Source organism: Spodoptera frugiperda, chromosome 28 (genome assembly GCF_023101765.2).
Source record: "Spodoptera frugiperda isolate SF20-4 chromosome 28, AGI-APGP_CSIRO_Sfru_2.0, whole genome shotgun sequence".
NCBI classification, from domain to species: Eukaryota; Metazoa; Arthropoda; class Insecta; order Lepidoptera; family Noctuidae; genus Spodoptera; species Spodoptera frugiperda.
Window position 1 is genome coordinate 10183391 of NC_064239.1, and position 23735 is coordinate 10207125.

The 23735-nt window shown below is 36.5% G+C and overlaps 2 protein-coding genes and 1 long non-coding RNA gene across 3 annotated transcripts; all 3 read left to right on the forward strand.

Annotated features, from left to right (window-relative positions):
- The first annotated feature begins 142 nt into the window (after positions 1–142).
- On the forward strand, positions 143–2278 carry LOC118265350 (malate dehydrogenase, cytoplasmic). The gene is made up of 2 exons (XM_035578177.2): positions 143–335; positions 1017–2278. Exons 1-2 carry the CDS (start codon positions 333–335, stop codon positions 2007–2009), a joined length of 996 nt encoding a protein of 331 aa, XP_035434070.1. The 5' UTR covers positions 143–332; the 3' UTR covers positions 2010–2278.
- Positions 2279–2718: 440 nt separating this feature from the next.
- LOC118267934 (uncharacterized) lies at positions 2719–4846 on the forward strand. Its single transcript, XR_007707328.1, has 2 exons — positions 2719–3269; positions 3539–4846. It is a non-coding gene; the product is annotated as an uncharacterized LOC118267934 (long non-coding RNA).
- A 3569-nt stretch (positions 4847–8415) lies between these two features.
- On the forward strand, positions 8416–18605 carry LOC118265331 (nose resistant to fluoxetine protein 6-like). The gene is made up of 13 exons (XM_050705903.1): positions 8416–8713; positions 9720–10020; positions 10484–10672; positions 10756–10835; positions 11254–11447; positions 12835–12949; positions 14050–14264; positions 14854–15041; positions 15419–15545; positions 15942–16128; positions 17146–17288; positions 17843–17948; positions 18352–18605. Exons 1-13 carry the CDS (start codon positions 8533–8535, stop codon positions 18417–18419), a joined length of 2094 nt encoding a protein of 697 aa, XP_050561860.1. The 5' UTR covers positions 8416–8532; the 3' UTR covers positions 18420–18605.
- The last annotated feature ends 5130 nt before the right edge of the window (positions 18606–23735 follow it).

Here is a 23735-nt window from a genome sequence, read left to right on the forward strand (position 1 = left end):
AAGATTTTAATTACATCCAGTATATTTAGAAACGCAATACGTGAGGAAAGGCCTTAAACACCAAAATAACTCAAAGGTCCAAATAAATTGGACAAATAATCATGTTATCAAACTAAGCCGGTTGTCAACCATGTGTCAACCAAGATAATGGAGCGGTACCTACTTGTCAAAGTCAATTTTGCGAACCGTACATTACACGAGTGCACACGGCGCATACCTATTATATTTGCCGCAGAATTCGTCACAGTACATTTCCAACAGGAGGTTCAGCCGGTTGATTATAAAGCCAATAAGAACTTTTAGAGTAAAAAATCTTTTAACCAAATACAAAAATGGTGAGTGTTTAAATTACAAACTTCAATTGACTTTGATTTGACCTTTAGTGAACGGAATCTTTTTTATCAACAAACGCAACTTGCCATGATTCTTTTATAATTAGTTTATTACATAGGAATACTTTTATCAATCTGCTAAATATATATGTTGTCAACGGATGTTTTAAAAATAATAATGAATGTTAAATTGTTCGTTAAGTTAAACCGGTTCCTAAACAAAAACTTGAGTATCAAGTTTGCTCGTTTTTTAATCGATTTCGGCCAGTCATATTTATTGTTTTTTATTTTTTTTATACCCTGATTATGCATTTGAACGTAACTTTTTAAATTGCTTAACCTCTGTAACCATAGCAACCATGTTAACATAATTATTTTGCTAGATACTAGATTTGTCAGTGATCTTGTTGTGTACCTATTACATAAGAATAACATTGGCGCAAACATGAATACTGAAGGTGTTAGTACACTTAGTAAATTGGATAGAACTCATGTTTCTAAATATAACCTGTTTTTTGTTTATTTGTATGAAGTATCTGTTATGAAACCATTAGTTGACTGACACCTTATTTTTATAAAATGTTCAGCAGATTGTAACTGGTTTATAAAACATTTTCATAGCTAAACAAAGTAATAAAAATTAAAAATGAGACAATATTAAGTGTATTCTTCACTCTATTTCAGGCTGAACCTATCAAAGTGGTTGTAACCGGTGCTGCTGGCCAGATCGCCTACTCTCTCCTTTACCAGATTGCATCTGGTGCAGTATTTGGTCCCAACCAGCCTGTGTACCTCCACCTTCTTGATATTGCCCCCATGATGGGAGTCCTTGAAGGTGTGGTTATGGAACTGGCTGACTGTGCCTTGCCCCTGCTCGCTGGTGTGCTCCCAACAGCAAAGCCTGAGGAGGCATTCAAAGATGTTGTTGCTGCATTCCTAGTAGGAGCCATGCCCAGGAAAGAGGGCATGGAAAGGAAAGACCTCCTTGCCGCTAATGTTCGCATCTTCAAAGAGCAAGGTCAAGCCCTTGACAAAGTTGCCCGCAAGGATGTCAAAGTACTTGTTGTTGGTAACCCAGCTAACACCAATGCTCTTATTTGCTCAAAGTATGCTCCTTCCATTCCCAAAGAGAACTTCACAGCTATGACCCGTCTTGACCAGAACCGTGCCCAGTCACAGCTGGCAGCTAAGATCGGAGTCCCTGTACAGAATGTTAAGAATGTTATTATTTGGGGCAACCACTCATCAACCCAGTTCCCAGATGCATCAAATGCTGTTGTGACTGTTGGTGGTGCTCAGAAACCAGTCCCTGCTGCTATCAACGATGATGCTTATTTGAAGTCCACATTCGTCACAACAGTTCAGAAGCGTGGTGCTGCCGTCATCGCCGCAAGAAAGATGTCTTCAGCTCTTTCTGCAGCTAAAGCTGCTTCTGATCACATGAGGGATTGGTTCTTGGGAAGTGGAGACCGCTGGGTGAGCATGGGTGTTGTATCCGATGGTTCTTATGGCACTCCTCGTGACGTCGTATTCTCATTCCCAGTCACAACCGCCAATGGCAAATGGAAGATTGTTCAGGGTCTGACCATCACAGACTTTGCGCGCCAAATGCTTGATGCTACAGGCAAGGAACTTGCTGAAGAGAAACAGGAGGCTTTGGATGTCTGCAAGGATTGACCTAGCACGTAATTGAAACTATAAGCAATATTTAGCTTTAGAATATACATTGTATATTGAAAGATGAGAGCAGCCTCTATATTATTATTTTTATCACAATCAACTCATATCATTGTGAACACGCATTTCTAAGGTCATGATTTTAAAAATCGTTCCATTATATCATATCGGACTCAAACTGTTGCTTTATTAATTAGGCATTTCTTTATTATTGTTTTTTATTTTCATATTTAACAGCATTTATATTATATAAAAAAAATTACGTCATATTTTTGAGACTTTTATTTTACTGCATAAGTAAATCGATATTGTATGTTAAGTAATAAAATATTGTCTATTCTGTTATCATGTTTTCTGTTATAGTTATAGATTGATAACATTGGTTGCTTGATGAAGGTCACTGTAAATAAAGATGTTGTTATATTACGTCCATACGTTTTATGTCATGTACCTAATTAGTTACCAGTATAGTTGATAATATAGTGGTACTTACATGATTGTGAGAAGCCCTATCCGATCGAATATGATTGAAGATCTTATTGTCACACACACATACACATATGTATTTTGTTTATGTATGACACGCCGCAAACTACAATACCTAGCTTACGATCTTGATTATATTGAATTAGTATATAAAAGAAAAGATTTCAACTTGTAATATAAATTAACTATACTACTCTAAAAAGGGGTGAATAGATTTTGAATAGATGTTAGAATATTTTCTCAACAAATTATTATTCACCCTGTTTTACTGAACCTATTAAATTTTATAATTAGGTATTTTTTAATCATTCGATAATGGCTCTTAATGTAATGTTTGTAGCCTTACTTTTCGTACCTAAGCACGACGAAACGCTGCACTCTGAGTGCTAACACTTACAATGCAAACTGAAAATTCGTATCGTTTCCAAGCATTTTCTGTGATTTTATTTGTTCTTAGTTGGTAGTTGAGAATTAGTTGTATACTTACGCCCCTGAACATTCTTGTTTACTTGATCAAAATAATAGTGTAGGGGAAAACCGGGAGACTTGCCCAGGTAGGAGAGTTGAACCACCTTTCAAAATTGTATTTGGATTTAGTGCGAACGAAACGTCAAAACATTCATTGGTCGCACTCAAGAGGCCAATCATAAGTATGCAGCCATTTTGCATCTTAGTGGTGTGGTTCGTCAGTGACAATGTAAAACGTGTTTCTGTTGCTGCGGAGTATATTTTTTTGTTTTAAGTAGTTTTGTGATTGCTGTCGTATTTATTGAGGTACGTATTGTGTGTTGATATTATTATATTGCCAAACAAATGTAGTTTGACGTGTGCTTAGTGATTTTTCTCTACGATTGATCGTAGAGAAAAACACTAAGCACACGGTTTTTGTTTGTCATAAACTAAATTGGGAATTAGTGTGAGCGGGAGAGTTGCACCAGGGTGGTTGCGGGAGACTTGCTCAGTGGTTCATGTCTCCCTGTGCAGGTAAATTATACCTACTTAATATATTTTTTCTGTCTTAATATAATTTATTGTTTTTGCAGTGCCAACTTGTACGATGCCTTTTCAATACAAGCCTCCTGAAAATGCTCGCAAACGAAAAAAACTTACAAAAATGGAATTGCAAAATGCCATAGATGAAATTAAGGGAGGCGCTTCTATTCGACAAACTTGAAAAATAAATATGGCATTTTTGAAACAATTTTACAAAAAAAAACCGGCCAAGTGCGAGTCGGACTCGCCCATGAAGGGTTCCGTAACTAGCAAGTAGATGCCATAGTGTTTGTATGAACGACAATGTTATATTTGCGGTTTTTGAAAATGTTTTATTTCTTAAAAACTAATAATGATATCTCGTTCAAACCAAATGGTTTTAGGAACCTTAATGCCTTTTTTAAAGCCCTATCCATAGACACTCATCACGGATAGGTTAGCTGAAAAATATTTTTTTTTTGAATCCGTTCCATGTATGGAGTGCCCTTTAATATTTAAATTTATTAATTTTTATTCAAAATTCGGATAGCGGTTATCAAAATACATCAACCTACAGAGTTTCAACTATGTAGGCCCAACAGTTTCGGAAATAAATGGCTGTGACATACGGACGGACAGACAGACAGACAGACAGACATGACGAATCTATAAGGGTTCCGTTTTTTGCCATTTGGCTACGGAACCCTGAAGAATGTTATGTTAATTACATTTTCTTTGATAGCAGTATTACAAACAAGTTAATTACTGTATAAGATAAGATATTAAAACTATGATTGAAGCCGAAAATGATTTTTATTTTCCACAAAAACAATATGGTCAACTCTCCCCATACCTCGGTTCAAGTGTCCCTGTTGGTAGGGAGACTTGACTCATTTTTCATTTAGTAAAATGCCAATAAAATGTTACTAGCGCATTTATTAGCAATATAATTAAGCACAAATATACCTACTAAAGCAAGGCATCACATAAGTGTATAATCGATTCTCTAAACCCAATAAACAAATACTTATGGTATTTTATATTAAAAGTGGTTCAACTCTCCCGGACTTCCCCTAATTATCTTCTAATATTGATAAATCGTTCCTAATTACTTTATTGTTATTGTGTTTCGATCAAGATCTAGATTGTTAATCTTTTATTTTACGCGCGTGTAAGATAAATATTAGTAGACAGATATCATTGAACGATGGTTTTTACATTATTGTTACCGGGCTATAAATCCTAATTGATGTAAACTTGGCACGTATTTGATAAAAGTGATTCGAAGTATTAGATATGAAGGTAGGTGCATAGTCCATACCATAGTATAAATTTTCTTAGAAACTAATAAATTACTGTAAATTATATTTTCAAATGAATTGAAGTCTTACTAAAGTACCTAATTGGCAGGTCTGGTTGCAATTGCGACACCCGGGCTCGATTCCCGGGTATTATCTTATTAGTATTTTGGTAGCAGCACCTATCTACCTATTCTTCTATTTTATGGAGCTGCAAATGGTGTAAAATTAACATACCTTATTTAGGTAGATACTTACACTATTACATCTTATTAGGTACATAGATATTAAAGTGTAGGAGAGCCATCCTTCGTATGGTCATCATGTGATCCGTCTGCTCGTTTACCGGTTATACCATAAAAAAGAATACATGCATGTAAATGGATATTCATTGTGTGAGATAACAAAGAGAGAGACTGCATTGAATGTGTTTGTAGTGCAGTTGTTTAGATGCAAGCGTCCGGTCATGGCCGGCGGAATCACACTAAGATAACACCAGTTTCAGTTTTGAAGCATTGTAATAGGTACCTACCTAATTAAAATGGGAGAATACTTATTATTATAATGGTAAACAAGCTACCTAGTTAGACAGAGTTTATTAATATGAAAGTGGTAGAGTCAGAGTGTAGAAACATTTTCGGGAATAAAACGTGTGATGATAAATTCCTAACTAAGTGGTTAAAAAAATAGAATTGTTGGATAGGCCCCAAGAAAGTATTATATTATCTACCACACTATAGTTGTATGTAGGTATGTATTATATAGGAAAATCGTCGCTTTTTCGTTTAGATACACCTAAGTTACCGTGACCTTATAACCCTCCGACTCTCGACTCCCGACTATTTATATCTTTACATACAGCTAGCCTATCTAGCATATTAAATAAGTATCTACAACTACCTACACTAGACTTCACATAATATTAGGTTTAATTATCTAGATAGGTTGGTTGGGAATTATGTAGGAAGAGGAGTATCTTCAACAAAATTGTCTCAGGTAACAAAAAGAAAAATTGAACCAACGTAGGTACCTACGTTGATTCAATTACGTTCTTTAGGTAGGTACTAGGTACATAACAATACATGTACATTATGAGTTGAACAAGTATTTACTATTTTCTCTCATAAGCCGATAGCAATCGTAGAACGACATGTCTGTCTTTTGTAGTTCTTCTGGTATTCACTAGATGGCGTTAAAATAAAAATAATAAGTAGAGGTACATCCATACTTACCTATCTAATTGTATGGTAATTCATAACTTATGTAGCTATATTAGATTTTTTAAACATGGAGCATGTTTTTCATGATATACGACTTTTAGATAGGATTTTGGTCTCTTTAAGCACTAGGTTATCTACTTAAAATATCAACAGGCAGTACTGGCACATTTATGTTCTTTCTTCTGAAGTCATTGGACAAAAATAGGTAAATCGGTAAAAACATTGCTCTAACATAAATAGGAACGCCTAATAATCAATTTTCAGTTTTATTATACAAGGCACTCGACTGACATTTGCTCGTTACAAAATACTAGGAGTTAAACTGACTGCACGGTCGCCGGCGCAAGTCGCTGAACAACATCAAACGCAACTGACTAAGGGATTATACGCGTTGCGTTACTAAGCTGCGACGTTTCCGGAGCTGCGGACTACCTAGCGGGTTTACCGGCGCTCCGGCTCGACAAGCAGGAGTAGGAACGGGGTGTTTTTCAGTCAGTAAGAGTCTGACACTCCCTCTCGCCTCGCCCAGGGCAGGAGAAGCCATTGGATGATTTTCCCCCCTCAAAAAAAGCTACGACGTTACTTTTGTATTAGATGAGATATTTATGGGGTATGACTTGATGTAGTTGCTGGGTTCAAGCATTCCAAATTTTAAAATACACAGGCGGATCTGGAGGAGTATCTGATGTTGTATGTACACTGGGAGCACTGTACGTGTACCTACTACATCACTTTCTTGTCCAACATACCTCGAGCGACGGGTATTAAACTATTTATCAACATCACTATCTCTATTTACGGTATAACTGCAGTACCTATCGCCTATCGGTAAATAAAAATATTTTTCGCGTTCTTGCGTAAAAGGTAGTGGGTAAGCCACCGACAGAGGATTAATGATTTGTTCATTTGCTTATCAGACGATGCGCTAGAAACCTATTGTCCTGCATTCCTTATCAGACGTTGGACTAAAATTAGCTAATTTTTATTTTAAATGTTATTAGAGAACATTGACTTATTAATCAGTCAATGAAACGAAAATGAAAGAGGTTCAGGGGGCCTACTCCGGTTCTTGAATCCGAAGTTTCGTTTAATCTTCGGCCGTAGGTTTTATATATATCAAAACCTATTTATTTATCTTCATTTCATTCGTTCATTTTTGTTCACAAAAGTTCGCAATAAATAGAATTGTAGTATGCAATCTGCGAAGTTTTTTCGTGCGTTCGTTGAATTAGAGTAGGCCCCCAGGTTTTGAAATTGAATTATTTAACATATACATCACATCCAGACTGGGATTAACAATCACTGAATCACACAAATAATAGTTCTGTGCTTGAGTCGAGCCTAGTACACATTGCAAAGCACACACCAACGGTCTAGTCTTATATTATTTAGGAACCTGCTCGTGCATTAAAAAAGTAAGTAAATATCTACCTACTACGAGTACCTACCTACATACTTAGGTAAGTAGTTGTTTTACATACGTACATTATGATAGAACTGCATGCACTTTTTTAGTGTTAATACCACACTAAGTACAGATTAATGTCGCCTCTATCTACCTATTGATTTTTTATCTGCTCACCTGCATTAAAATTCTGACGTAAGGAAGGTTTGCTAGATCCTAAGATAAAGAATGAATTGCAACACAAAATGCTGAATGTCATCGAAATTTGCGATAATATACATATAAATTAGGTACATAAAAAAGTTTATGTGGTTTATGCCCACTTGTCCTTGTAATAAAATATGGGCATGAGTAGTTTAATTTACTAGAATAGGTTTCCATTTTATGATGATGATGGTTTTATACAGCTGTCTTACTTATTTCATTTAAATATTATTTCTATTTTCATTAACATCTTTTAATTACAGAATATGGTAAAATTGTGGGTTTATGGCATTTTCATAATATAATACTAGTTACTTCATCGCGGTTACACCTCCTGTGCTCGGCTTTTTTGGTCGTAGCGCGATATTTTTTAGCGTATAACCTTCTTCGACAAACGGACTATCCAACACAAAATAATTTATCAAATCGAACCAGTAGTTCCATAGTTTATAGCATTCAAACAAACATTATATTATAATACTTGGCGGTAAGTATTATAATAATATTATAATACATATAATGTACTCAGAGTCATTTAATGATTACGTAGCCCAGTCCTTAGCAATTGTTTTCAATACAAAATCGTTACTAAGGAATAGTTTAAGTAATCTTTAAATGTCTTTGAGTACGGCAGTTACTTGCTTAGATAGATTTATGGTCTTATGGGAGCATTCCTGATAATGATCTAGCTCACGTGTTCCAATGGGTCAATAACCGAAGATTAACAAAGACCTAATCAATGATTTCAATAATTTGTCTCCGTCAGTATTGAACGCTATATAACGATTAGATTAGCCGTCTTAATTACAAAATTTTGTTTCATATTTCCACATTACATCTGAATATCGATCGTGATAGTCGCAGTCGAAGTTAAATTTCTTAACAGCTCTTTATAGATTCTTATTATGTCGTAATTTAAAAAGTTTGAGATCAGCAAGATGTTTTCCAAAGTGATTTTTTGTGTGGTTTCAATTAGTTTTATATTAGTTAAAGGGCACATTCAACAGCCTATACCGAATGAGGCTTTAGATCAGGATCTTTATAGAGATGTGATAGATCCGGAGTTATGTAGTGAACAAATAGATCAAATAAGAAACAATACGATTCTCTCCATGTTGTGTAAGTATCTTGCTATAAATATAATATTGGTTTTATAAGTGCATTAACACGTGCGACACCGGCCTAATGAATTAGTATTTTACTACCGTACTCAGAGTCATTTAATGGGTAACCATTAACCTATGTCTATGTCATGGCTAACCGCTAGCCTATAACCTTAGTAATTGTTTTTGATACATAATAACTACTAAGGAATAGTTTAAGTAATCTGTAAATGTTTCTGAGTGCGGCAGTACCTAAGTCAACTAATTTAATTTGCTCATTTCTAACAGGTTTTCGGTGTAACTTAGCGATTGAGTATGATAACATTGCTTGGACAATATTGCATAAAAAATATGACAAAAGCTAATAACTAACTGAATTCTGCTCGAAAATCTAGTCACACACTATTACCTAACTGTACTTAAGTCTTTGACAGCCAATAGAGTATCCAAAGGAGACACTATGGCGTTTAACTTGTTAAGTGGTCGTAAAGTGACAAATTAAGCTTAAAGTTTTGGTATTGATCTCTAACACAGCTGGGTATAACCAATACCAAATAAAATGTTTACAAATTGTAGAAGAAGTTTCACCTAAAATTAAGACCAATTTCTTTTAATATTTTTTATATCCTTGTATCTTCAATTCTCTTTCGTTTTTTGTATCTTATTTTATGTGTTCATATTAATGAACACATAAAATAAGATACTTTTTATGGTGTAAGCCGGTAAACGAGCAGACTGATCAACTGATGGTAAGCAATCGCCGCCGCCCATAGCCACCTGAAACACCAAGGGTGTTACAAGAGAGGTTAGAAATTTAAGGGTTGTTGGGGAATCGGGGATTGGGAAGGGGGTAATTGGGCCTCCAGTAACCTCATTCACACAACGAAACATAGACACAAGCGTTATTTCACGTAAGTTTTCTGTGAGGCCTCACTATTCCGGCCGAGCCGGCCCATTCGTGCCGAAGCATGGCTCTCCTACACATACACGTATCTCTACATTTTCATATATTTGTCAAACAGTTGCTGATGCTGGTATCAGGGTGCCACGAGGCGTGCTTACAGGCAACACTCTTGACATGGGTAACTATCACCAATGTCTGGGCATCAACCTGGTAACAGAAACAAACACCGAACTCCAAGGGAAGTACTGCATGATTCGCGTACCAATGAACCAGAGATATCATTTCCCTGAAGACTTTGAGATACCAAATTTTGACCCAAGACTTCTACAGTTAGACGATGAGACTGTAGCAACTTTGAAGGAATACTATGCTTCCAAACAAGGAATGCTGGCGATGACTGGCATTTTTAATGATGAGAGGTGAGCATTTCATTGTTTTCTTAAAGCAATATTTACATTTATAACCGAGATTGTACTGAATATGAATTAAACGGATAAGTATCACAAAGTTGAAATGGTTATATGAACAGACAATTTTAACTGGGATTTGAATTCAATATTTTGTTCTATGAAAGTATAAAGTCAAGTCAAACCTAAAATGAACCTTTGCGCTCAAGCGTAATGGTAACTTCATAATGCATTTAAAAAGCGAGATGAAAATCATGAAGATTTTTTTTAAATAGTAAATATAGTTTGCTTTCCACAGACTCGAGCCCGTGTCCTTGTCATTTTATTTTTAGCCGTGGTCATCCCACTGCAGGGCAAAGACCTCCCTACCCTCCTTCTACTCTTCTCTGCCCTTGTTACCATACAATTAGTTATAGCTTTACAGTTAATAATACTTATTATAAAGAAGATTTCAATTATCTACATTTTGTTTCAGGACTTCAATACAGAATCCGCTCTCTGGGTTATCATTCAGACTGGCTATATGTATCCCAAGATCATGTACAACTAAGCAAGCAATAAATTCATATTTATTCAACATATCCGCTATTGGTTTTCAATATACTGATGAGTTTTGTCGTCTGCCTAACGACAAGCCGTGGGTGCCAGGCGACACAGTGGCAGTGTAAGCGATTCCTAATGTAAAGTGCAATTTCTTCACGTATGAACATATTTTGATCTGATTTTAATCAATGTTCTTTTTTACAGGGTTGTATTCTCAATAATTGGGTTGTTAACTCTTGTTAGCACTACGTTTGATATCTGGCAGACGATTATTTTGAAAAAAGGTACGTTTTTTCCTCCTTTTACTTGTATATTTTAATATTAAAAAAAACGTTGCCCCACATTAGGATTTTGTTCTGTGTCATGGGTGCGTTTAGAAACATACATTTTTACATACACATGACACCTAGACCTGGTACAACAATCTGTGGATACAAAGAGTTGTTCCGTGCGGGAATTGAACCCGCGACACGTGCACGGTAGCAGTAGTTTTGTGTGCAGTCATCATTATTAATGTTCTACTGGTTTTCTTTTGTTTTTACTTGAAATAAAATCTAAATAAATTGTGGTCACGTGAACTATTCGAGAAAAGTTCAACTAGTTTTGACCCACACCGGAGCTCATATTCACGAGTGTACCGCACGGTAACTATTATACAAAAATGACGTAAAATCTCTTCTATGAAGCTTTTGTATATTTCAGATCCTAAGACAGTGAGTGTTATTGGTAGATCATTTTCTGTCTATACAAATGGTCGTCGTGTGATGACATTTACTTCTGGTGCGAACACGATTGAATGTTTGGACGGCATCAGGGCTCTAGCCATGATGTGGGTGGTCCTTGGCCATTCGTTTTCATCAGAACCAAATTGGTCCAATCCCCTTGATGCATCTACGGTGAGTGCTATAAAACGCAAATACGTTTCGTATGTAGATTTGTATTATTTTTAGTACTGTTAATGTTTTAGTTCTATTGTTACATTTAAAGGCTAAATCTTTATTTGATATTTCATCTATACTTTGGAAAGATAATCACAAGCTAAATTAATTATTACGTTATCGGCTTACTTACGTAATTGTTTGACGAGGAACTCGACTAGTTTCAAGCCATGCTAGAGGCTCATAATTATGAGCAGCATTCCGCGATTAGTATGTCTCACGAAAGTTATAATACGAAAAGATCACTAGCTATTCCAATATAAAAAAAAGATAATAAAAACGAGTAGCGTGATCCTTTGCAATGTTTCGGCTAACTAATGTTTATAACAGTTCTTAGAAACGAACTGATAAATAGAATAAATTGATAATAATAAAACGACAACTAGGGAACATTTAAACGTTACGCCTAAAGACAAATCGGCCCACATCGTCCCATTTCTAACAGAAATATTTTTTATGACTCGATGTGTAATATTTTTGTGTAAGCCTAGGGATAAATTATGTGTTTTACTAAATAGTACTCATTATTTATTACCAAACCTTAATTTTTGAATTAAAGTAGTACCGTATTAGTTTTTATGAATAGAATTATTATAGGAAACTAGCTTCTGTCAACGGTTTCTTTTGCGTTCCCGTGGGATAAAAAGTATCCTATTATCCTAGTCAGATCAATCCCTGTCTGTTTACTTGTTTAAATTTCCGTTCAGTAGTTTCAGAGTCATTGACGGATAAACATCCAAACAAACAAATTTTGACATTTCATTTTATATATTAGTGTAATTGATGAAAGAAAGAATATTAACATTCTTTATTTATCTTATCTACCTACATGATAAAATGGTCTCATGACTCTGTAATCAATAAATAATACTAGTTTTAATCAGTATAATTAGATAAAAAAACGTAAGATAAATAATTGTGGGAATTTTACATTTTACTTAACATATAGTAGAAAAGAGACTCTAAAAAACAAGAATTGAGAATCTACTCTTTTGGGAGACGGTTGAAAAACTATTATTGTCTTTAGACAATATTATCGTAACTGTAAGAATCAATCGTAATTGTAGATTCACTAAAAATACATATTTTTTATGATATTAGTTGGGGAATCGGTGATTGGAAAGGGGGTTGGGCCTCTGGTAACCTTACTCACACAACGAAACACTACGCAAGAGTTGTTACACGTCAGTTTTCTGAGAGGCCGTGGTATCACTTCGGTCGAGCCAGCTCATTCGTGCCGAAGCATGGCTCTCTCGCACTTGAAACTAACTACAAAATATTTGAAAGAAATAGATTAAAATTGTGAAGTTTATTTTAATTTTTAACATATTATCTTTGTTTCTAGTGGGGGACATCATGGCAAGCTTTATGGGTGGTGGCAGCAACAATGACCGTGGACACATTTTTCATGTTAAGTGGCTTTCTCGTGGTTTATACTACAGTTGGAAAATTGAATTCTAGTAAGTAAAACATTTTTATCATCTATAACTGGCTGGATATTCTACTGTGCTGCATTTACAAACATACAAGTTCACATACACTGAGCCTCTACATTTTTTTATTGTATGAGTCGGAAAACGAGTAGACGGATCACCTGATGGTAAGCAATCGCCCATGGACACCTGAAACGCCAGAGACGATACTTACCACTAATCTTGTATATTTTTTTACACTACCGATATTCTGATAACTAATCGTCGGACTAGACTGCATTTTTTATATCAATTGCTATCAAAAGTCTGGTCAAATAATGCCGCGTGTATTAAACAACTTAGTTTTAGTACTTATCAAGTTGCTATAAGATTAATTCTGATACATTATCTCATGATAAGAATGTCACTATGCGAATTATATTGGACAGGTCTTACTTAGTGGCATACATACCTACTTGAGCGCATATAACCTATCTATACCTTTTTACTTTATCGTTCTTTTTTGCCACAGTGCATAATCACATTGTGGCATCTCCTCTTTGTATTTGTATCAATCAGTGGGTGTCATGGGTGACCTGTACCTCTACCAATAAGCAATAGTATTTGATGTTAGTCGTTAAATTTTAGTTCCACAGGTGATCGGTAGAGGCGTTGTAAAATTAGACATACAAAAAATTTACGTCGTCGCTAGCGACTATCGATAAATACTAGATATTGCTTCAGACGCATGGTAGAGATACTCTGAAATTAAATTTGATTAAATAATACTTCTCTGGCATATTGGTGCTATTATCTTATCTAGTAATAGTGTTATTTGAGCAATACCCTTTCCTTTGGTCACGTGAAATATGAATTTTGTAATTGAACCACATTCTTTATCAGATCATCGTCAATCATTATTCTTAATCTGATTGATTTTGTATCAGAAATATTTACTTTTATAATAGTATTTTATTCAATATGTGTAATAAATAATAATTACTGAGTTATTTAGTGTGATAAAAATAAATGACTTAGTAATATTATTTACCGATGTCTGTTGCTAACTTCTGCAGTTTGCTGTTCACAAAATACATTGAAAATACCTCCTTTAATTTCCTTCTCATAGAATTTCTTTTTTATTTTAGATCAATTAATGAAAAATATTCACTTGTTCTGGCTGAATCGACTCTTACGCATGTTTCCCTTACTGGCCGCTATTGTACTCTTAGAAGCTACGTTTCTAAACCGATGGACTGATGGACCCATATGGACTGTCGTGGAAGGCCATGTTCACAGGTGTAGGACATCCTGGTGGTCTACCTTGTTACATGTACAGAATTATATGAATCCCACTAATACGGTAAGTGAAATGTTCAATATTTGGTTGGAGTAAGATAGGCTTATCTATTATATAAAAATAAGTTGGGTTTTCCTTCCTGACGCTATAACTGCAGAACGCACGAACCGATTTCCACGGTTTTGCATTCGTTGGAAAGGTCTCAGGCTCCGTGAGGTTTATAGCAAAGCTAATTCAGAAAAAATTAAAAGAAAAGCAAGAAAACAGGGAATATCATTGGTGGCGAAACAGAGTTCGCCGGGTTTGCTAGTCAGTACTAAAATATAGTTAAAATTTTAATGAATCCAATCAAGATTTTCACATTTGTAAGTTTAGTTTCAAACGTTCATCTGTGCTACGGCGCGGCGTAGCCCCGTAGTAGCCGTAGTGCCTACGGCGTAGCTTAAAGCGATTCTGATTGAGCCAGCATGTTTTATACGCTACGAGAGAATATCCTTCCTATATCTTCGAGACCACATATGAGTCTCTCTCTCTCTTTCTCTCTCTTAGGTTTTAGTAAATTAAGAATATAACAATCTTTCTCTTTGCTTTGAGTTAAAAAATGAATATTTAATAATAGTGATTACATAATCATATTATTTTTTTATTTCAGTGCGTCGGTCAGACATGGTATTTAGCAATAGACGTTCAACTCCATATCTTGTCTCCAATTATTTTATATTGGGTTCTAATGGGAAGGAAGAAGATAGCTTGGGGTGCTTTGTTAGCTGGGCTGGTGGCTATTTTGACAGCGGCGACTACTTATAATTTTATCAAGGAATTTCCCTCTACGATGTATAGGTAATATTTAATTTATATTTGACTTTGAAGCTATAAATAATAGGGATGATGAAGGGGTATGCAAATTAAAAATCTATTTAGTCCGTTAGTAAGGTTAGGTTTTATTTTTTCATATAAGATAATAATACTTACATCAACGGATCAAAGTTTAGAAGTGGGAACAAATATGTCATTTATACATGTAAAACGTACTTATTTCCTTACCTAATAAAATCAGAAAAAAATGTGCGTTATATTTTAATTTTAAAATAATCTACAAGACGGACACTACAGTAAAAATTTATCATCTAGGATCGTTTTTTTTAAGAAAGAGTCTCTTAATATATTTTTAAGAGTGGTAAAAATACTTAAAAAATTTAACTTTTTTATATTTGCAGTCGCCCAGACCGAATAATGGATTATTCAGTCAATTATTACATGAACACGTTGACTCGAGGCTCTCCATTTTTTGTCGGCATGATCTTTGGGTATTTAGTGAGAACTGAAAAACTTGTCATGTCTAAGGTAAGAGTTTAATGAAGTTGTATAGGTACTCTGTAGGAAATACTACGTACTTTACTAACCACCATACTCAGAGTCATTTAATGGTTACTTAACCCAGTCCTTAGCAATTATTTTCAGAACAAAATCTAAGGAATAATTTCAGTAATCATTAAATGCCTCTGAGTTTGGTAGTAAGACTTTTAATCTTTAGTTCAATGTTCTTTGTTTATTTAAAATTCTCTAAAATTACATTTTTAAATACTACTTATAAAATACAAAACAAAATATTATTTAAAAATATAAAAATAGCAGCCGACCAGTAGCGGCAGCATGATCCAAGCTACCAGTGGTGAAGGTTTACGAAATAATTGGTATAAATATTTTTGATAAATATTTATAGTTTTTCTATTATTACAGATCACAACAACAATTTACTGGATCGCTGCGTTTAGTTTGTCAACGTTTTTAGTGTATACGCACTATCCCATAGGACAACAGGATTGGGACAATCAAATAGGAGATAGTTTATACAACTCCTTCGTCAGACCTCTATGGGGGTTATATGTTGGATGTATTATATATGCTTGTGTCAATGGTTATGGAGGTAAGCACGATTAATATGGAAGAATCAATTATTGTTTCATGGAATTGGGACTAATGTGTAGACGAATTTTCGGGACCAGCGCTGCTTATGGACAACGAATATAAGGTCTTTATTAACTAAAAATCACGGTTTACTCAAGTAAATTAATGGAGAAAAGCTCTACTACTTTTGTGTCATATAGGGGCTCTTCATCACGTTGCTCATGACGAATTTACGTGAGTAAACCGTGATTTTTTGTTAATTAACCGGGAAATTCCTTGGTGTGGCGGATATCCATGATCATCGTTAATCGATACGACACTTGTCAACAGACATACGGAAAAAATGGCACTTACATATGAAAAGATCTGCTATAGTGTATTGATATTCTCTAATTAGGTTTAAGAAACCCCTTTCAAGTACAATGTTTCGTACTAAAACTGAAAAATATATAAAACATTTTTGATAAATAAGCAATTAGGTTTATTTCAAATAAAATATCCTGCAGATTAATACTTTAAAAGGATTATCTGGACAGAGTGATAACGTGGAATAATATTATAATTGATTGATTAGGTCGTGTGAATAACTGTTGCTAATTGCTAAAGTGTCACGTGAAAACAAACATTAAACCCAGAGCAATTAGGTATATTTTTAAATATCTACATATATTTTGGTCTATAGTCATAGACGTAGGTTAAGCCAATAATATTTTGAAAATATTTTTGTTTCAAAACGTTGACTGCCTCGTTGGTCAAGTGTTCGCAAGTGCGACTGCCAAGGGCAAGGTGTCTTGGGTGCGATTCCTGGGTATACAAGTATTACCGGGCTTTTTTCGGCTTTTCGAAAATTTCTCAGTAGTAACACGGAATCTGGAATTGTGCCCAGGCAATAGGTTAACCCCTTATTACACGGAACCTACATCACGAATGGTGAAAAGTGAGTATACATTGTATAGTGACATCACGTGCAGTAATATGCACCTCTGCCTACCCCTTCGGGATTAAAAAAGGCGTAATTTGTGTATTTTTGTTTCAGGTCCTATAAATTGGTTCTTATCACTCAGTGTATGGAAGCTACAATCTCGGTTATCGTATGGAATGTATTTGTTTCACTATGGTATGATGGCTGCCGTCAACTATTCCGCAGTTGCCCCTAAGTATTTCTCTGTAGAATCTGCGGTACGTACTACTCATTATCAAATAAAACTGCGACCTTTCCAATACTTACATTATACAATTTTTTATTTGCTGATTGGAAAAATGTATCAGACTAGAGAAATAATTGTAAATACATATATATTTTTTTAAATGAGTAACGAGTGAAGTTTCTTTCGTTCTTCTCCATTCGAAGCTACACTTTGGAATGAGTTTCACTGACGGACAGACTGATCGACTATGTATTTCTTTATTTGTTGAAGTTTCAAAAGTACCTAAGAATTTATATTAATTATTATGATCGACTTACTCACACAAATGTTTGACGCAGAACTCGACTAGTTTCATTTCCTCGTCAAACATTTACGTGTGTAAGCCGATCATAATACGAAAAGCAGGAGTAGGAACAGGGTGGTTTTTAGTCAGTAAGAGTCTGACACTCCCTCTCGCCTCGCCCAAGGCGGGAGAAGCCATTGGATGATTTTCCCCATTCAAAAAAAAAAATATATTTCTCACGAAAGTTACAATAAGTATTTATGGTTTAATTGGAATAAATGATTTGACTTTGACTTTCCCAGTTGTTCAAGTTCCTCGCTCACTACACGTTGGCCTTCGCTGTCACATTCCTGATGGTGCTGGTCATCGATGCTCCTTTCTCCACGTTAATCAAGTTAATACTTACGAGTAAGTATATATATGGATAGTAATATTTTAGTGATATTGTATAAAATATCTTATTAGGGAGATGCTGGGCTTTATTCGGTTTTACGAAAATTTCTCAGTAGTAGCATATTGTCTGGAATTGTGTCCAGTGACTTATAATACGAATGGTGAAAAGTGGGTGTACATTGTACAGTGGCATTAAGTGCCGTAATGTGCAAGTGTAGCTCTGCCTACCCTTTCGGGGATAAAAGGCGTGACGTTGCGTTGATTCTAGAAGATACGAAAAAACATGACGATTGTAAAATTGAACATTTCACCAGAAGTTCCGAAACTGTTATACGTATTATGTTTACTTTCTTTGAGAAACAAATCAATAACGACTGTTTATAGTGCCATAACTAAAATCATTATTTATTTTCCTCAGGTCCAAAGAAAACCACCAAAAAAGAATTCGATGAAGAACCAACAAAGGAGATGAATAAAACAGTGTGATACTTAGTAATGTAGGTAATCTAATTTTTAGAGTTAAATGAAAGTTGAAACTCGCTACTTGTTCCTCATAATTGTAGGTTTAAAATTATAGGTAAATCTTAATTTATTTTATTTGTACCTACTTGTTTATAATAAGTTGTCTGTAATACATTTTGTAATAAATGAAATGTTTTATGTTAAGGTGTACCTAATTTTATTCATTCATTATCAAAAGGCTTACTTACGTGTCATGCATGGGAACCGAACTTGCACATAGCCGTTCGCCTAATTTCTGTGTCGTATGTTAATATTCACTTCCATTCATTCTCGCATCGATGCCTAAATATCCCTATTCATAATTTCATGTCACTATTCCACGAAAATCGGACTCTAATTTTAAATCATATTACAATTCCGTTATTATTGTAGTCACGAACAATATACCTAATTTAAAGTAATTTGCCAATCGTAACATTAACTATGTTACAAAATATTTGAACATGAAATGCCCAAAATTTCAAAACAAATTGAAAAACATAGGAATTGTAAAATAATTCATTTAGATAGATTTAGTTAGAACATTAAATTTTCATACGGAACAAAAGTAGGTAATTGTATTACGAATTTGTTTACAAATGTTGCACGCAGTGTTAGCTAATTATTTCAATTGTGTCATAAATTTTAGGATTTTACAGTGGGTAAATGTAAATGAACTTTATTTTCTGCGTATAAAGTTCAATAATTATTCTATTTGGACAAAAAATATATAAATGGAAGTATTTGAACTATCACGAAAATATTATATGCAAGAGAAATGAAATAATTTTACTATTTTTTTAAGATTCGAAATGCCCGAAAGAGGCCTATATTAAATTTATTCGTCCATTTTTAATCCAATCGTCATGTACTACACCAATTATTGATTGAAGTTCGCAAACAACATGAGAATACTGCATTCCACTTCTTTTATATCATAAAATCATGTCCATTTTATTTCAAACATCCAGGTCCGTAATATTTGGTCCCCGCTGACCTCTCACATGGCATGAATATTCAACGCTGGCGTTGCGTTGGTGCATCTCCAGCGTGGCGTAATATGACGTTAAATGGCGTAAAAGTTTCTAACGTACACGAACAATGATGGTTGATTTAATGAAATGTTCAGATTTTTTTTGGAAGTTTAGTTAACTAAGATTTTTATTGTAATTATTATTTTTTATAATATGCCGGATCACTTGGTGGTAAGCAGTCGCCGCCGCCTATGCCCACCTGAAACACCAGAAGCGTTACAACTGCGTTGCTAGCCTTTTAGGGGTTAGGAATTTAAGGGTTGATTGGGGATAGAAAACATTGGGGAAAAAACGAAACACAACGTAAGTATTGTTTCACATCGGTTTTCTGTGAGGCTGTGGAATCACTCCGTTCAAACCATGGCTCTCCCACACTTAAATATTAATCTGTGCTTAGAGTTATTATAAGTACTTCAAACATTTTAAAAACGGGTTATTTTTTGACAGTTACTCAAATATTTGGAGTCAACAATTTCGTATTCTAATTAAAGACAAACATATAACAAAACAAAACTTAAAAGCAACTAAAGAGAACAATCTGTGTTCCATCTAAATACATAGTCTAAACACACAGCAGTCGTCGAAACTCATCTGACTTTAGACAAACTCGGTCTGTGTTTAAGCGAACTGCTATACAAAGATCGGTCCTTCAACTGAGCTACAAAACATAGTGTGCAGTCCAAAGCTGACCAATATCTAAGTCGGGCAGAGCTTGTGTGCAATGTAAGCAAGCAGAAGGTTCATAATAAACTTAATTTAGCGTTGTATACCAAGTTTGAGATTGTGGATATTGGATTTTTAATTTCATATTCGTAGAATATAGAGCATTTACATCTTCTGTTGCGTGGGATAATAGTCACTTGATCTATTGGCATCTTCGATTAACATAGATATACAAAAAGAGAGGACATAAAAATTGATTAAAGTAAGGTGCAAGTCATATATTTGAAAAATACAGCCGTCATAATCTAGAACTAACAGTAAATTAATATTTATACCAGCAATTTTTAAAAATCCCCTTAAAATCCTTCACGGAATAGTTTTACTGTATATTCTTTTCTTTATCTTCAAAATGCAACAGTATTTGTATAACCTATCTATCTATGTGGGGCACGGATACCAACACAAGTTACATCTGTCTAAACTCTATTACAAACCCTACATTTGTGCTAGAAAGCTGGTTAGCTCTGAACTTGCAATTTCACCAGTGTGCTATTTTATTCAGCTAGCTGTTTTCTATCAAACGTCTAATTACTACGTTATTTGATCATTTGCTCCCGGGAATTGCTACTGATCAATTAGGTACATTATACCTATCTACTGAATCATGTCAGATTAGTATTATTTAGACGTTTTTGCAGCTATACAATGTGATAGGGTTGAGACTTCTAACCCGTTAAGGCTGAGTATTACATCTAATTTTATTGACAAAAGTCGGGGGTCGAAGGGGTCGAATCCCCTCCCCTAAAAATTATGGCTATTTTAATATTTTTTTTACTTTTTATGATATCAAAGGTTCTATGCGTCGTAGAAACAAAAAAAAACGACAAACGGTAGCTAATAACCTTGGCTAACTAATTCATATGATTGATAATGTTTTGGTGAGAAAAAATCATTTGTGAATTATTTTTACCGACAAAATCACTATTTTTTAAATATTTTCAATTAGGGGTTCAACCCCCATATTATCTTTTTTGTCGATAAAATTAGATGTAGTACTCAGTCTTTACGGGTTGAAAGTTCCACCCCTATCACATTGTATAAGAAATTATGTCGATCTTATTATGTAAGACTTGTGTCTTTTACTTATAAGTCACATTATATGTAACTGTTTAACGAGGCAATTCTATTCATGTATATGAGCCCCTGGCTTTTTTTTTTTTTTTTTGAGGGTGGAAAATCATCCAATGACTTCTCCCGCCTTGGGCGAGGCGAGAGGGAGTGTCAGACTCTTACTGACTAAAAACCACCCCGTTCCTACTCCTGCCCGTGGAGCCGGAGCCCCGGTAAACCCGCTAGGTAGTCCGCAGCTCCGGATTAGGCATCAGCCCTACTGGGCCCCATCTGTGGTGGTCTGATGGCTCTTTGAAGCGCGCGCAGAACGCGACGCGCCGCACGCACGGGTCTGGTTCTGGTCGGGCGGCGAGCTACCCTTGCTCACCGTCCGCAGACCCGCACTTACGGTGGCCGGAGATCGTCGCGCGATCCCCGACGCCCGGAGTGTCTCTCGCGACGGCTGGGGCGTGAGGAGGTTCGTTCTCTCACGCGCCCCGCCTCCTCCTTAGCTAGCATGACTGCTTCGCAGAAGGAGGAGACGGCATCCCAGTCCCCCTCGCTCCGCACCATGGCTTGTATTAGTGCCGGACGCGAGAGGGCGCCGTCGCCGACCACATCCCTGAGGACACGGCGGTGCTCAGCCCACGCAGGGCAGACCGCAAGCGTATGTTCTACCGTGTCCTCCGGGCGGTCTTCGCAGTGATGACACCCGGGCGTTTCCTCCCGCCCAATCAGAAACAGGAACCTACCGAAGCTTCCATGTCCGGTAAGCACCTGCGTCAGGCGGTAGGTGAGGACGCCGTGGCGCCTCTCTAGCCACTCCTCAAAGAGGGGACTTACCGCTGCAATGACAGCGAGCCCAGCCCTTGGTTGCGACAGTCGCTGCTGCCATTCCGCCATGAGATCGCGCCGGAGCTCATCCCGCCACGCATTAATCTGGCGCGGCAGTGGAGTTTCGCCCCGGCGACGCGCGTCGGCGCTAAAGACGCGCGCGAGCACCTTCGCCTCCAGATCCCACGGCGGGAGTCCGGCAAGGAGGTTGGCCGCCTCTCCGGAGATCGTGCGATATCCGCGGATCACTCGAATGGCCATGACCCTCTGGGACGTGAGCAGCGCCCGAGCTGGCCGCCGCATCAGGTTCGGCGCCCACACAGGGGCGCCGTAGAGGGCCATGGACCGCACGATCCCCGCGTACAACCTCCGGCAGGAGGCATTTGCCCCCCGAGGTTGGGCAGGAGCCGCTTAAGCGCAGCCCCCGTCCGCTCCAACTTAGGAGCCAAACGTCGGAAATGCTCCACGAAGTTCCATCGACTGTCGAGGACGAGTCCTAGGTACTTCATCGTCGACTCGACGCCGATGGTAACCCCTCCTGCCGTTATTTGGGACCCATCCGGAGGTGGCGCGTTTCCGCGGCCATGAAAACACATGGCCTCGGACTTGTGGAGCGCCACCTCGAGTCCCAGTTGCCGGATCCATGAGCCCCTAGCATGGATTGAAACTGGACGAGTTGCCTCGTCAAATGGTTATGTGACTGAGCTGTTAAACGTAATTGAGACACGATCAAAATATATCTTCCGTTACCAGAATGTTTGCGAAAAATAAATGTTTAGTACTCGTATTGTATTAAACCTAATGTATACTTCGATATTCATGGCACAGCGTGTTTTGTTTAAACTCATACCGATTTGCTCGTAAAAATATCGTTCAAAAGTAAACAGGCAACCTAATATGGTTGTAACATTTCCCTATTTCCTTTAATAGCAACCACCAGAATAATTTCAAGTTATTACAGCGGAAAATTAGAAGAATAAGATGAGTCGTGTGTGAAACGAGACGCTATACTTGGTCTCTTTAAAACTTAAGTACACCGTATGGCGGAAAATGAGAGTCGGGCAAAAATAAGTGGAAAATGTCACATGTTTTTTTTTTATGAGGGGGTATAATCATCTCCGCCTTGAGTGAGGCGGGAGGCAGTGTCAGACTCTTACTGACTAAAAACCACCCCGTTCCTTCTCCTGCTTTGAGCCGGAGCTCCGGTAACCTTTTACGTTGTCCGCAGCTCCGAAAATGTCGCATGTGGTATTGAAAATTGTTAGTAGCCAAAGTTTCCCACAAGTGTATTGGTTTCACACCGTTCTGAGTTCGGTACTTAAAGAAACTGTTCACCTGTTCATCGGGAGTTTCGGAACGATTTTTGGTGTTTGTATGTTCGAAATTTAATGTCATATGTCTTGTTTTAGTAGCTTCGTCACTTGCCCGTATTTCCCTTGTGACGAGGCTTGCCTTTTACGAGTGTCGTTTTCTTGAATATTATATTACTTCGGCGTTGTTCCTCAATATGTTTCGACTTGCGGTGTTCATGCATATTCATAGAAATGTTACTTTTGGAAATTTACAAAATTTTGGTAGGTGGTGGTAAAGTTTTGGCATTAATGGGGTCTCGTTTTGTTCTTGTTTAGGCATCGTGAAAAATGGCAGCATTTGAAGATTG